Source organism: Grus americana, chromosome 20, assembly GCF_028858705.1.
Source record: "Grus americana isolate bGruAme1 chromosome 20, bGruAme1.mat, whole genome shotgun sequence".
NCBI classification, from domain to species: Eukaryota; Metazoa; Chordata; class Aves; order Gruiformes; family Gruidae; genus Grus; species Grus americana.
Window position 1 is genome coordinate 9,055,765 of NC_072871.1, and position 13,619 is coordinate 9,069,383.

General features: G+C 40.8%; 1 protein-coding gene across 10 annotated transcripts in view; it reads left to right on the forward strand.

Annotated features, from left to right (window-relative positions):
* Positions 1-13,619, forward strand: part of STRBP (spermatid perinuclear RNA binding protein) — a 71,588-nt gene that overhangs the window by 39,895 nt on the left and 18,074 nt on the right. For 8 of the 10 annotated variants that reach the window (XM_054848924.1, XM_054848919.1, XM_054848915.1 and 5 more), the window contains exons 6-16: positions 1,253-1,347; positions 1,758-1,853; positions 2,596-2,707; positions 3,291-3,388; positions 3,858-3,969; positions 4,674-4,766; positions 5,643-5,842; positions 7,754-7,912; positions 10,013-10,147; positions 10,454-10,594; positions 12,190-12,313. In XM_054848924.1, the coding sequence (XP_054704899.1) occupies positions 1,253-1,347; positions 1,758-1,853; positions 2,596-2,707; positions 3,291-3,388; positions 3,858-3,969; positions 4,674-4,766; positions 5,643-5,842; positions 7,754-7,912; positions 10,013-10,147; positions 10,454-10,594; positions 12,190-12,313 (1,365 nt within the window). The remainder of the gene's footprint in view (positions 1-1,252; positions 1,348-1,757; positions 1,854-2,595; positions 2,708-3,290; positions 3,389-3,857; positions 3,970-4,673; positions 4,767-5,642; positions 5,843-7,753; positions 7,913-10,012; positions 10,148-10,453; positions 10,595-12,189; positions 12,314-13,619) is intronic. The other 2 variants (XM_054848917.1, XM_054848920.1) reach the window with 1 other exon arrangement.

The following is a 13,619-nucleotide window of genomic DNA, read 5'->3' on the forward strand; positions in this document are numbered from 1 at the left end:
TCTAGCATAGTCTTCAATTTGGAATGGATATTGTATTTCATTCAGACCTGCATAGGTGTCTCAAGACCTGGAGAATTGACCATTATGAATAATGAAAAGACTGTATTTCCAAATTACTTATTTTGAAATAAAGAGTAATTGTGTATTCAAAGGAAAATTACATATTCATGGTTTTAGTTGAGCCATGGATTCGTTTAGTTCTTCCAATATGATGTTCTCCTGTCAGCTAAAAACTAAAGTCATCTTAAGCTGATTTCACAGATATGCAAAATCTGTCATTTGTACAGAGCTTCCAGAGAATCTGGCTGCTAATAACTCCTTAGGATACAAAATTTTTAAAAATCAGGGAAGAAAGGACTGATGTGTAATGTCTCTCAATATAGAATCAGATGTGACTGCTAAAAGCAGTTTGTTGCATGCTGGATAAAAAAAAAAAGAGAAAGGAAAAATAAAAGAGAAAAAAAAGAAAAAAGTGTAAACCTGCACAGAAGATAGCAGTGTCTTGTCTCTCAAATCCTTCTTTGAATTTCCTCTGTTGATTTCAGTTGCTGTTGGGAAGAGAAGATTTTTACAAGGGGCAACCTCTAATCAGTCAGTAATCTGGAAGTTACCAAATTTACTCACTGCTTTCATGTGTTCTGGTTATGTGAAAGACTAATCAAACTGTAAAATATCTTACTGGCATTTCTCGTATATTCCTGTTATGGAATTATATTGGCTGGTACTGTTCATGCAATAATATTTCAAATATATTCAGTTTTTTTCTTTGGAATTTGCAATAATTGCATGGACATAACTTCTTTTTCTACCTATTACAATTTTTATACCCCCCAAGAATATCTTCCTCTTGTCAAAAGAAGCTTGTCTCTTTGAAATTCCATGCCACTTTTGTGGGGAAAAAAGTCACAAAGAAGGGCAAAAAAAAGCCCAGTACAACTCAAACAACAAAAAAAAAGTGCTATATAGCTATTTTCTGCCCTGAAATGTGTTCTACATTTTTAATAAGATCCCAGATTGTCTGTAGCAGTGGCCATCTTTATTATTACTATTATTTTACAAGGAGTGAATGCCTTTGCTTCTGTTGCACATGTGCACATTTACTACCTTTAATGGCTTGTTTAAATTGAATAACACAGTGCACTTAAATTCTGGGAGTCTTATTATCTCATTGAGATGCTGCCACTCTTTTTGTACTGTGACAGAAACCCCTTGGTCAAATCGTATCTGTCTCTTTTTATCCCATTTTTACCAGTAGATAATGTTGCGATGAAAGATCCTCCGGACTTATTGGACAGGCAGAAATGCCTGGAGGCCTTGGCGTCTCTGCGGCACGCCAAATGGTTTCAGGTTGGCTATTTGTTCTTACCTTGTTGTTATTGTAGCCTTACGAGGTTTAATTTGAGACAGTTTTAATTTTAATGCCTCTTTAATTTCTGACTAGTCCCTAATAGAGCAAAGGTCTAGAATTCCGAATTCAGCGCTGTACTGTGCAAGGGCAAACGTGACAGGTAGCCAGCCAGCTGGTCTAGAGTTGTCATGAGGCTACAAAAGCAATCTTGACATTTCACTGCCTTTTTTATATGTCTCTTTAAATTGAAGTACTTTACTTTTATATAACTGTTCTTATTTTGCATGAAGCTAAGTATTAAGTAATAATAATTTAAAAATCTATCCCAGGACTCTGTGCATTTAAAAAGAAAAGCAAAATTGAAGGCCAGGTTTTTGCAGGTGTATTGGAATCATTCTGTTTGTTTTAGGCCAGGGCAAATGGACTAAAATCATGTGTAATTGTCCTTCGTATTCTGCGGGATTTGTGCAACAGAGTCCCCACATGGGCACCACTGAAAGGATGGGTAAGTACTGAAAGAACTGAAGGCCACAGGGTCAGGTCTCAGATCTCCTGAAAACTGTAGCAGTGTCTGGATTGGAGAAAACCATGTATTTTATGAAAGTCGTTCTTAAACCCTCTTTTCTTTTACTCCCCACTAACTGTTACCTATGTACAAAAGTGCTCATAGGAAGGAAAGAGAACGCGAGTATTTGTTCGGTCTGTAAGATATACAGGTACCGTGGAAAGAGACGTAAACGTTGTGGGGCCTTGCATGTCCTCAAGGATTTGCAATAGAATCCCACTTGTTGCCTCCAAGTTTAGCTTTTCAAAAGTGTCCTGCTGCCATGACGGTGCTGCTCCTCCCAGAGGACACCGTTTCCCATTAGCAGGTTTGGGGAGGGCCACGTGCTCTGCACATCCAGAGAGGAACACTCTGGAGGTCAGTGGAGGCGGTGTTTTCTCACATAGAACTGATAACCCTTTGAGAGGAGAACATTCATGTGACCTGGCTTTAGAAGGCTACTCCTGTTAGACTTCCTGGGCAGTTAGTGGAGAACAGTTGGTTTCCTCGAAAGGTGGCTCAGAGCAGGGAACAAATACGTGTGCCATGAACTGTCCTCTAGGATGGACGTCTGTCAGTTAGACCTGTAGTGGATTAAAAATGAAGTAAGCTGATGTGAACATTCTTCCCTCTACCCCTCCATATTTAACTGCAGTTACAGTTACCCTTGTGTCCATACTAATTGTAATTTAATGTCTTCTAGCCACTCGAGCTTATATGTGAAAAATCTATAGGTACTTGTAATAGACCTTTGGGCGCTGGGGAAGCATTGCGACGAGTGATGGAGTGTTTGGCATCTGGAATTCTGCTTCCCGGTAAGGGGCCAAATTAACTTCAGGAACACAAAAGATTGATCAGGTAGCCTTAATGTTTTGCTGTTGCTGTATGGATTAGATGAAAAATGCCTGCCTTGAACTCCTAACCTGCAGTGGAGCTACATGAGTGGTTTCTTGTTTAAAATTTAAAAAAAAAAAAAAAGTTGCAGGGTTGTAACTCTTTGAATGAGTACTTTGAGGCAGCAGAAGTTAATGGGGAACATTAGGGGGTTTTTTATAAATTAAGCCCTATCTCACTAAGTGGTTGCAAACAAATAAATAGACTTAATGACCATCTGCTTTCTATAGATTAACTGAAATCTATGTGTCTATCCAAATTATTTGTTTCTTTAAACCTACTGCTTTTAGTTCACGCATGCAGCGTTAACCCTTGTAAGTTCTGCAGCCGTTGCTGCAAGGAAGTAAAATCTTGGGGTTAGCTTGCTCTGTATGATGTTTTGGAAAAGGTGCGCTGCCCGATCTGCTGAAGACTGAGCCTAGCTGTTGCAATATCCATCAGTCCCCATTTTCATATTCCTTCTTGTTTACTCTCAATAATCTGCTTTGCCTCTTTTCCCCCTAGGAGGGCCTGGTCTGCATGACCCCTGTGAACGGGAGCCAACAGATGCTTTGTCTTATATGACAGTTCAGCAAAAAGAAGCCATTACGCACAGTGCTCAGGTAGAAAACTCATACGTTTGAGGAGCTAGATACTATAACAGTCAAGATTTCAGCTCATTAATACAATTTATTCTCTGCTGGGATAGCTTATTTTATTGGCAGTCCTGATAGTTCTTCTGGCACGCTACCCTGGAAAGACTAAATGATGGCTCATGAGCGCACGAGTTCAATGTGTCGGAAATCTAATCCTTACAAAAGGCAGCCCAGTGCCTGTGCACCACTTGCGTCCCAGCTCAAGTGCTTATGGCACAGAGCCCTTGAGTAGGCTCCCTGCTGATGTGCCCTGTGCTTTGTATTACAGAAATTAATGAGTTTAAGACATTAGCATTTTCTGTAGCTATCATAGAGGATAGCTGTAGAAGCTTTCTCATAGAACTGGTTTTGTGTTTACAAACTTTAGTTAGAAACTTAGACAACCAAGGTAAAGTAGTGCTGTGATGTAACCTACGTTTTTACTGTCACCTTATAGCATGCCCTCAGATTATCAGCCTTTGGTCAGATCTATAAGGTTTTGGAAATGGATCCCCTCCCATCAAATAAGTCATTTCAGAAATATTCCTGGTCAGTAACTGACAAAGAAGGTAGGTGGTGTTTGCTCCAAAAATCACTAACTGGGCAGTAAACTAGGGGTTAATTTAGAATGGGTGAAATTCCTGAGTTACGTGCTGTGAATGCAAGGTAAAGGCTCTTCTTTGTGTTAAATGTGTGTTTTAAAAAAATATTTCATTGTTAGGAGAAAATCTGGAAGTTCTGTTCTCTAGAAGTACCAGCAGAGAAGCAGCAGTACAGCTAGAATATAATTGATGATCGTCTTTAAGCACAAAGTCTTTTGCGGTCTGAGGAGTAAAAGTAGTGTTTGATTCTTATGCTGGGGAAGGAGAGACTGTAGATTGGTCAAAAAGCATGTAATGAGTGTCCATAATAGGAATTACTCCAGAATTCTTCCTAGAAGACAATATGTACCTAATAAGAATAAATTTCCATGTGTATTTTTTGTAAAAATAATACTGTTAGAGTTCTTGCTTTAGACTAATTGTAAAAAAACAACACTGCAGAATTACAGCACTTATCGCACATGATCTTGGAAACAGACATCTTGCATGGCATGGTACAGTGAGTAATAGGTTAATATTGGCTTATGTGTAGCAATAAGAAAGCTTTGACTGACGGTTGAGTTCTTTTCATTGTAAACATGCAAGGAACAGTATGGGACTAATCAGACTTCTGCTGTGGAATTTTGTTTTTCTGATAGCATATCCATATTACAAGGAAATTTATACCCTAGGTACAGGCTCATCTGCTCTTAAGAGACCATTTGAAGATAGTGTCGGGGATGATAAAGATCCAAATAAAAAGATGAAGCGTAATCTGAGGAAAAGTAAGTGCAACTCTTCTCCATTCTGTTTTCAAAGATCTATTGTACAGTTGGAGCTGGTTTAAAAGCTTCTCTATGTTGGTGTGGAGTAGCATGTGAAAAAGTCTTTGGAACAAAAACTGTTGTCCCTATCACCCCACGTTTGGAATGTCAAATGCATCTCTTATTGTGCATCTGAATTTCCTCTGAACGTGTTTTACTAACTGAATTATTTGCATTTTTAAGTGGGATTATTCATCAAGTTACAGTAAAATTTAAGTTGCCCTAGCGGCTGAGGTATTTTGTTGATAACGTCCCTGTACTGTGGTTTGTTTTTTGAAAATACTGCAGTGACTTCGCTGTGTGAAGATTTGCCTTTTTGCATTCTTCCCCTTCTTGAGCTAGTTGTTGGTCTCTCAAGACCTCCCCAAAAAAAAATGAAATGCTTAATCTACAAACCACTGACATTGCATGTATGCACAGACTTGAAGTGTCTCAGCATTGCAGGGATCCAGTCAGTTCTGGGGACTATTTTCATTGTGCCACTTTGGCACCAGTTCTGGATCTGGTTCCTCAGTATCTATAAAACTCGTTACTCCTTTTGTAGCAGCCAGGAGGAATATAGCTAGCTGCAAAAGAATTGTGTTAACAATATAAAAATTGAGTAATTATAGTTGTTACCCAAAAGTAGAATGGCTTATTAAAGATCTAACAGCATTATGGCTATCCTCAAACTCTGAGAGACTGAGTAGTTGTTTTGCTCCTTTATACAGACAGAAAGCACTGAAATGCAAACTGTTTCATTTTTCTGTTCATCGTGTTTTGTTCATTTTCCCTTTTTTCTTTTTTTTTCTCCCCCTCCCCTCCTCCCCCACCCTCCTTTCTACTATCTTGTACTAGTACTTGATAGTAAAGCAATAGACCTCATGAATGCTCTGATGAGGCTGAACCAAATCAGGCCAGGGCTTCAGTATAAGCTGCTGTCACAGTCTGGTCCAGTGCACGCCCCAGTCTTCACAATGTCTGTAGATGTTGATGGTACGACATACGAAGCATCAGGACCTTCTAAGAAAACAGCCAAGCTCCATGTGGCAGTGAAGGTAAGGCAGCCTGAAGTCGTCTGCTAACCCCAGGTCCTGGAACAGAGTGTATGAAATATGGTTAGAACTAGTAATATGCAACCTCAAAATTAAAAAAAAAATTTGGATGAAGCTGAACTACTGCCTGTGTACTCTAAAGATGTGAACGTGAACATCTGCGTTGCGTTGCATGAGGACAGTTCAGACTGCTACAGCAGACCGAGCCTGCTGGGTTTCTGGGACGAAACAAAAGTTTCCTACAGACAATTCATGTGAAAGAGAGCCTCTTTTAATAGAACTGCACTTCTGATAGGAACAAGCCCATCTGTCATTCTGTGCTTCGTTTTGAACAAGAATTTCCTTTTTTTACAAGCTTCATCTGGCAACTTTCTGTTTCCCTTTGATTTCAGTTTTGAAAATCCCATTGTCCCATGTGCTTTCAAGTTCAAAGTGTCCAGAAGTATCTGAGGGAATGTGTTGTTCCTCCAGGAAAAGTAGCTCTCTGCATGTGTGTCCTTCCAGACCTTCTGCCTCATTCTTTTATTTTGCCTCCCTCCCTGCAGTTGTTTAAAAAAAAAAAATAAAAAAAATACAAAACTTGCCCTGAAAAGCTGTGACTTCTCTGCCCTTGAACCTCTGTGCGTCAGCCAGATCTGTGCTGGTGCCTACCCAGCTCTGTTTTCTCTAAATTTACACATATACAAATCCTGGGCTACACTTCAAAACATCCCTGATTCAGGCCAAGAGGAAATGGGTGGTGTGGTAGAGACTAGCTTTTTTTTTTTCCTTTCCTTTTTTTCCTAGCAGATCTGGGCTCTGCTTTCCCAGACTTATAAGAGGAAATAACGTGACCGTTTCAGTCTCTAGATCTGACCTTTTTAAAATTTAGAAGCCCTGAAAATGCAGCCAGATATACGACGTTTGCACAGGAGCTGAGCCTGGAGCTACCCATGCAGTTCTCAGTTCAGTGGTGGAACATAGTGATTTTTGCAAACTTTGTTCTTGGAACTAAATTTTCAGGGGAGCTTCAGATTCTTTTCAGATTCTTTTGGGCCCATGTCCGGTACCTCCGTACAGCTAGGTTAGGTAGCTGGTTAAAGGAGAGGCTGGCCTTGCTAGTGGAGGATGTTTTTGAAGGAACTGATGAATAGTGCCTTAATCAGTAAAATTTCATTTGCTGTACAGCTGCTGGACGCAAGCGGCATGGAGAAAGCCTGGAGGTTGTGATGTGGTTCACTGAGAAGTAGGCTTACTGCAGGCAGGCAGTTTGTTACTCTGCTAGCCGGGCATTCCTTCACCTCGCATCTCGGCTCAGGAATTTACTCCCTGTACACCCGCTTTGGAAGCATCTACCCTCTGGTGTTCCTGAAAGATGCAAGGGAGGTGGTATCAGCCTCTGGCTTCAGGGATACGTTTTGTATGCTACTTGGGTATCTACCGGCTGTTGCCTGCAGTTTCCTAGGAAACTCCAGAAGTTCCATCTCGTAGAAGTACAATGCTTTAATTCTTATAAGACTGTTTGTCTTGTTTGCCCCAGTCAGTCTCTTGCTCCGTCCATACGCACAGAGAGAGAGGGAAATAGTCTGCAAAACAATCTACTCCTCATACCATTAGGCAGTGTAGTGCAGTGGATGCACTTCTGAATTTAAATCTACTATTTTACAAGAAATTCTCAAGATGATGAATGACACTCATGAGTAATTGCTATCTTTGAGACTAAAATTCTGTGTTGATTCCATGTTTGGAAACCTTGGAACTATTTTCCCCATTGCTATTGTGTTTTTCTCCATTTCAACACAGGAGAAAATATATTTCTAAGCAATCTGCCTTTATTAAGCATACACTGGACATTCTTTCATATTGTGATCAGCTTTGTATTTGTTTCCATACTGCTGCCTATTTTAGAGTTCATTTCATGTGGCTTTGCTGTAGGTTTTACAAGCGATGGGGTATCCAACTGGTTTTGATGCAGATGTGGAGTGTATGAGTTCTGATGAAAAATCAGATACCGAAGGTAAAAATGAAACAGTGTCTTCAATCTCAAGCAATAATACTGGAAATTCCACAGCTGACACCTCCGCTACCCTAGAGGTGAGTATTGCATTACAAAGTACACGTGATGGAGAGGTACGGGGTTTGGTTTTTTGGTTTTGGGGGTTTTTCTTCCTCTTCTCCCAGAAGAAGATGGTGTTTAGTTAGGGCAGTGGATGAGGAATTAAGAGTTTCCTGTCTCAGATCTGCCTTAGGCTTTGTGTCACTATGTGCCTCCTTTCCTCAGGCGTAACGCAGGGTAGCCATCTGGTCCTCATAGGTCCATAAACTCTGAGACAGGCATTATCTCTTCTAGCTAGCTTATGTATGTCTTATGACTGGGATGGCTCCATCTTGTTCAGTGCCCTTGGGCTCTAGTAATGCCAGTGTCACAATTTCTGGTTTGTAATAGTGGGTTTGTCAAGTAGTATACTTACACAGACAGTATTTTAAACTGATACACGTGAAGACCAATGAAAATATATAAATTCCTTAGGTGTTAAGAAATGTAAAACCTAATACGTCTATACATATTGAATGGCCTAGAAAATGCTTCAGTTTCAATATAATATACTTTAACTCTGGTACTTGTAGCTGAAGTCAGGTGCTATAAGGAGCGTGCTGTGCTTGTTTTCTCACTGAAGTTGTGGGAATAAAGTATTCCTCGAAGGACAAAATTCCAGTAACTTTGGCTGAATGTCCCCAAGAATCAAGCTGTGATGGGTCTGTAGTGCATTAATTGGATATTTTCTTAAAGTATTTCCAGTATTTGTTACTTTTTCACCATTGAGAAACCAGGAGATTTTAAACTCATGCTTAGATGTCATCCCTTTCACCCTTCTCTTCCTGATTTCCTTGACCAGTTGTTTGTAACTGTCACCAGGAGAAGCATCCTGTGTAAAGACTAACAGCTTTAATTTGTGTATTTGTTTGTCTGCCTGATAGCTCTGTGGCAAGCGCTCTGGGGGCTGTACTGATAAACCATTGTAGATCCCTGCTTTCTTTTTTGTTATAATGTCTTTTTCCAGGAGTATGAGGGTTTGTGCTGTAAATATAAGTAATTGTTCTGTTCTTCAAATACTTGTTAAGATGTTAAAACATGAATTTCTTCAGTTGGAAGGCACTTAATTTCCAGACAGTGCATAATCACGGACAGCTCCATTCACATATGTGTTTAGTCCACTGAGACACTTCTAGGGAAAAGAAATGGGGGTATTTTATACGCAGCAAACTGACCTGTTAATTTTCCTTTAAAACTTATTATATTTTATCACAAAAGTGGGTAATATTTTAAGATGACTAAGATATTTCCCAAGCGGCATGACTTTGGGGTTTCATGCTTACACTTTTGAGACACTTTACTTTCAAAGGGCAGATCCTGGTACTCGGACTCCTGGTCTTTATACAGAATAAGAATTTGCTTTGGAAAACATTGTTGTGATCCCTTAATCTTTTTCTTCATTAGTGAGTAGTCATTTGTATCTGTAGCTGAGTGCACTCTACTGCAGGCTGATATGCTGGTGCACTGAGATCTCGGCTTCCTTCCTTGCTCTCCAAGCAATTACAGATATTCCTACTGAGACATGTGACCTGCGGTATGAGACTTCTTCAGTCAGAGCTCAGTAGTCCCAGGACGTAATTAGATTCAGCAGCAGCAATGTGTGCAAGGTTGGGAAGGCTAATCTCTCCTTCCAGTGATAAGGCTTTCGATTTCAAGGAACTTGACGCCAGCTTCAGCTTTGGATACTCTCAGGGTTGAAATTCCGAGTGCAGTCAGTGTAACATTCAATTTGTGTAGACACCAGACCAGGCCATGAGGACAGTGGCTCTCACCAACAGTCATAACGAGGGTGCAAGTTCTTTTACAGGATTGTTTGTCCCACTGCCGTTCTTTAGAGAAGAGACTCCATCCGCTGTTCTAGTGGAGCACGCAATACTGAAGCCAAGGCAGTGTTATCCTAGATACAGGCCTGTTCCTGGAACGCCTGCTGAGGCGTACATGTTGGGAAGAACAAGCTGTGGCAGAGGCCTGACACAGTGATAACACTGGCGTTCTCAAAGTGGCTGGCCATGTGACACTGTACGCCACAGTGCTGTCGATGTTTGTCTGCCTTTTGGGGAGATAAAGGCTCTAAAGCAACACCATAAATGTCTCTCTAGGTAAGAACTCAGGGTCCTATCCTCACAGCAAGTGGCAAAAACCCAGTGATGGAGCTCAATGAAAAGAGAAGAGGTCTGAAGTATGAGCTCATCTCTGAGACAGGGGGAAGCCATGACAAGCGCTTTGTGATGGAGGTGAGTCAGTAGGTGGTTTTACTAACAGTGGTTCAGTCTGTGGAGTTGCTTGCTGCTACAGTTCAGGTTTTTTGTACTTTGCTTTTGCAATGCACATCTGTGGTGGTGATGTTTTCAGGTTTTTGTATCTCCTATTGCTGCTATGTGATTAGACTGGGGAAAAGAATGTCTTTTATGCTTTAGGAAAGTACAGTGAAAATTAAAACTGGATTCTGACAGCCCCAAACTACATCATGTCTTGACATGAGGAGGAGGAACGAAGTAGAAGATCCACATAAACTCATAAACTCATGTCTCGATTTTCAGGTAGAAGTAGATGGGCAGAAGTTCAGAGGTGCAGGCCCAAACAAGAAAGTAGCAAAAGCAAGTGCTGCATTAGCAGCACTTGAAAAACTGTTTTCTGGGCCTAATGCAGCAAACAACAAGAAAAAGAAGATTATTCCTCAGGTAAGAATTATTTGCTTTTTGGATCATTCTGTTATCACAGCTCTGGGTTGTTTTATGGTAATAGGAACTTCTACCAGAAGCAAGTGATTTCAGTCTCTTGCTTTATGCGCCCATGTAAGGTTTCTATTTTTATTCTTCTATAATAATTATTGTAGTGTAATACACTCTGATAGTTGGGTCCATATTGTGGGAAATATAGTAAAAAAAGGAGGCACAAAGGAAGAATTAGAGGTGCTGATTAGCTGGAGGAGGAGATACAGTAAGGTCAGTGGTTCAAGCAGTGATGAAGTGTTTCAGGCCAGAGCCATACTGTGCTCCTTCATCGTGTAAGATGCATAGGCTTAGGGGATAAGTCGTTTATAACCAGGCAAAGACCTTAACTCTAGGTTCTGGAGTAAGCTGAGAGTTTTGCACCTTTTCAGATGAGCCATTTTGTTTGGTGAGGAAGACTCGTATAATAAAAAGCTTGGTCTTGTCCATTAGATTTAACAGCCACAGTTGCATCACCACCAATCAACAGAGCAGAAACTAATCAACAGTGTTCTTCTTCCAGAGGACTACAGTCTGAACTAAGTCCTGAGGATTACAATTTGTGTCTCTACTGTGCAAATATGCTAGAATTAGCATTTTTTTCTTGTCATTTTACGCTGGAGCAGAATGTATCATAACATACACTTACAAAAGATAAGAGTCAACTCTTATTTTTGTTCTGTAACTAAGACCTTTAGTTAGGAGTATTTCAGTTTCCATTACTGTGTTGAAAGTCTAGTAAATGAGAAAAACACTACCTCACAGAATAATGTTCCACATGTAGTTAAGAGATGAAAATGACCTCCGGTTCAGGCGCTTACTAAATTCTGATGTTTCTTTTTTGTTGTTAATGTGTTCTTTTTTCAGTAGGTCAATGATGGCAATAGCTGCCAAATTTGTCTTTGAAATACCTGGATTTGCATGATTTTACTGTTTCAGGGGGCAGTCAGGGCAAAACTGTGCTCTGGTGCAGTGAGCAACACCAGCTCCTGTAACTCCTTGCTGTTCTTTCGCTTTTTGGTGGTGACAATGGGAAAAGGAAGGCGGCATTCTAGTAAAGCTAAGTTAAAGCAATCCAGTGTTGTCATGAGGTGGTTGTTGATCTTTGGGGTGAAACCCTGGTCCTGCTGAAGTTGTGTGGGTTCAGAGTGGTAGGAGAGAAGCAAAGACAGTGTTGTAGATCAAGGAGAGGGAGGTGGGAAAGACAGCAGCGAGGCATAGCAGAGGAAGGGTTAGAAGCCACTGGTGTTCGTTCATGCTCGCGTGACCAAAACTGAGGTGCATAATGCACAGTCTGACCATGCCAACTCCCAGGTCTGAGTGGAGCGACCATGCCAGGCTCGGTGTGCGCTGCTGTGCCCTGCAGTCACCGAGCTGGCAAGTGACTCGGTTTCTGTCAGTCTTTAGGACAGTACTACTCCAGTCTGTATTCCAGCTCTAGCAAGGCTGGCACATTCAAGCATGTTTAAAGAGCTTTTTAAAAGGTGGTGAGTTAATGTAGATGGCCTTGTATTTCCAGCAATGCTTTCACTTTCTGAATTGCTGTTTTTTATTACTCTGGGCAGACTAAAGGGGTTGTCAATACAGCTGTTTCTGCAGCAGTCCAGGCTGTTCGAGGCAGAGGACGAGGTGCTTTAACACGAGGCGCATTTGTTGGGGCAGCTGCTGCTACTGGATACATAACACCAGGTAAGACATGACGCTAATAGCTTCATTTTTGTCTGCTGGGGTGTTCTTTTCTATGCGTGTCGGTCATCTATGCAGGTGATTTCTTCAGCTTTAATCATCTGAGATGAAGCAGAACAGAGAATTCATGGGGCTTTAAATAAATCAAAGAGCTGAAAAACTGGCAGTACCTGTCCTTTATGAGTGTACAACTTGAAGCTCGGCGTGCACAGAGCACAGTTGTGGGTATAATGGCTTTCCTGGCTTTATTATTTCATTATATGTCGTCTTCATAGTTCACTGTCATGGCACAATTCCCAAAACTCTCTTCCTAGCTAAGAACCTGCTGGATCATGTGCCCTTTAGCATCAGGAGTGGCTTTCCCAAGAAACCCTTGTGGAGATTTAAGTTGGCAGACTCAGGAGTCACTGTGCTCCCAGAAGCTTTCCACATGAATTGCACATGTGAGCACAGCATCTAATAGTAGCTTCTATGGTGACCAAAAAAAACCCCAAAATAAAAGAATTTCCCTTCAAACTCTGGCTGATGTTAATTCATCATCCCTGCTGCATTGTTCTGATTAGCAGAAACATCTTTTGAAATCCAGGGGCCTTCTGGTTCGCGTTTATCCTCGGTGCTTACCATACAGAGCAGGTGAGTTACTAGTCAGGATATCTCATTGCCGATTCCTTGGGGCAGATGTGGAACCATCAGAGGCAAAACTGTTCCAGCTTGAGGCATTGAAGTGCTCGGCTACTACTGGCTGGTACAAAAGAGTGCAGGCTTTTTTGTACATTGTTTTGTTTTTACTATGACAGGCACATAGAGCGAAAGATGTTAAAATGTAAATGCAAGAAAATTGTAAACAAAATGTTAACTTTCTCGCTCCTCTTTTCAAACTGCATTGTTCTTTGTGATTCTGTAGGACATGTTTGAGGCTTGCAGGTGACACGTGAAGGGAACTAGACATTGTTTTTACTTGGAGTAAGAATCACAAATTTGTAAGAATGAGATGCTGGAGATTCCTAGGTCAAAGCAAATCCAATAGCTTCCAAAAAATAAAACTTTTATTCCTCAGGTTTTCAGATTACAGCATGCGCTCTAATTATAGCCTTCAGCAGTTCACACATGCTAATAGCATAGCCCCGTTGTTTGGTAAAGTTGCTTCCTGGCACACAGTCGACAGCATGTAGTCTTCATTGTTCCTGTATGTTGATGTAATTATAAATATTAAAAACCAGTAATTCATTTTTAATGGCTGTTAACATTGTTTTTGGAACTGTCTTGCTGCCTGAGGAGTCATTTATGAGACACTTTAACCTGCCAGGGG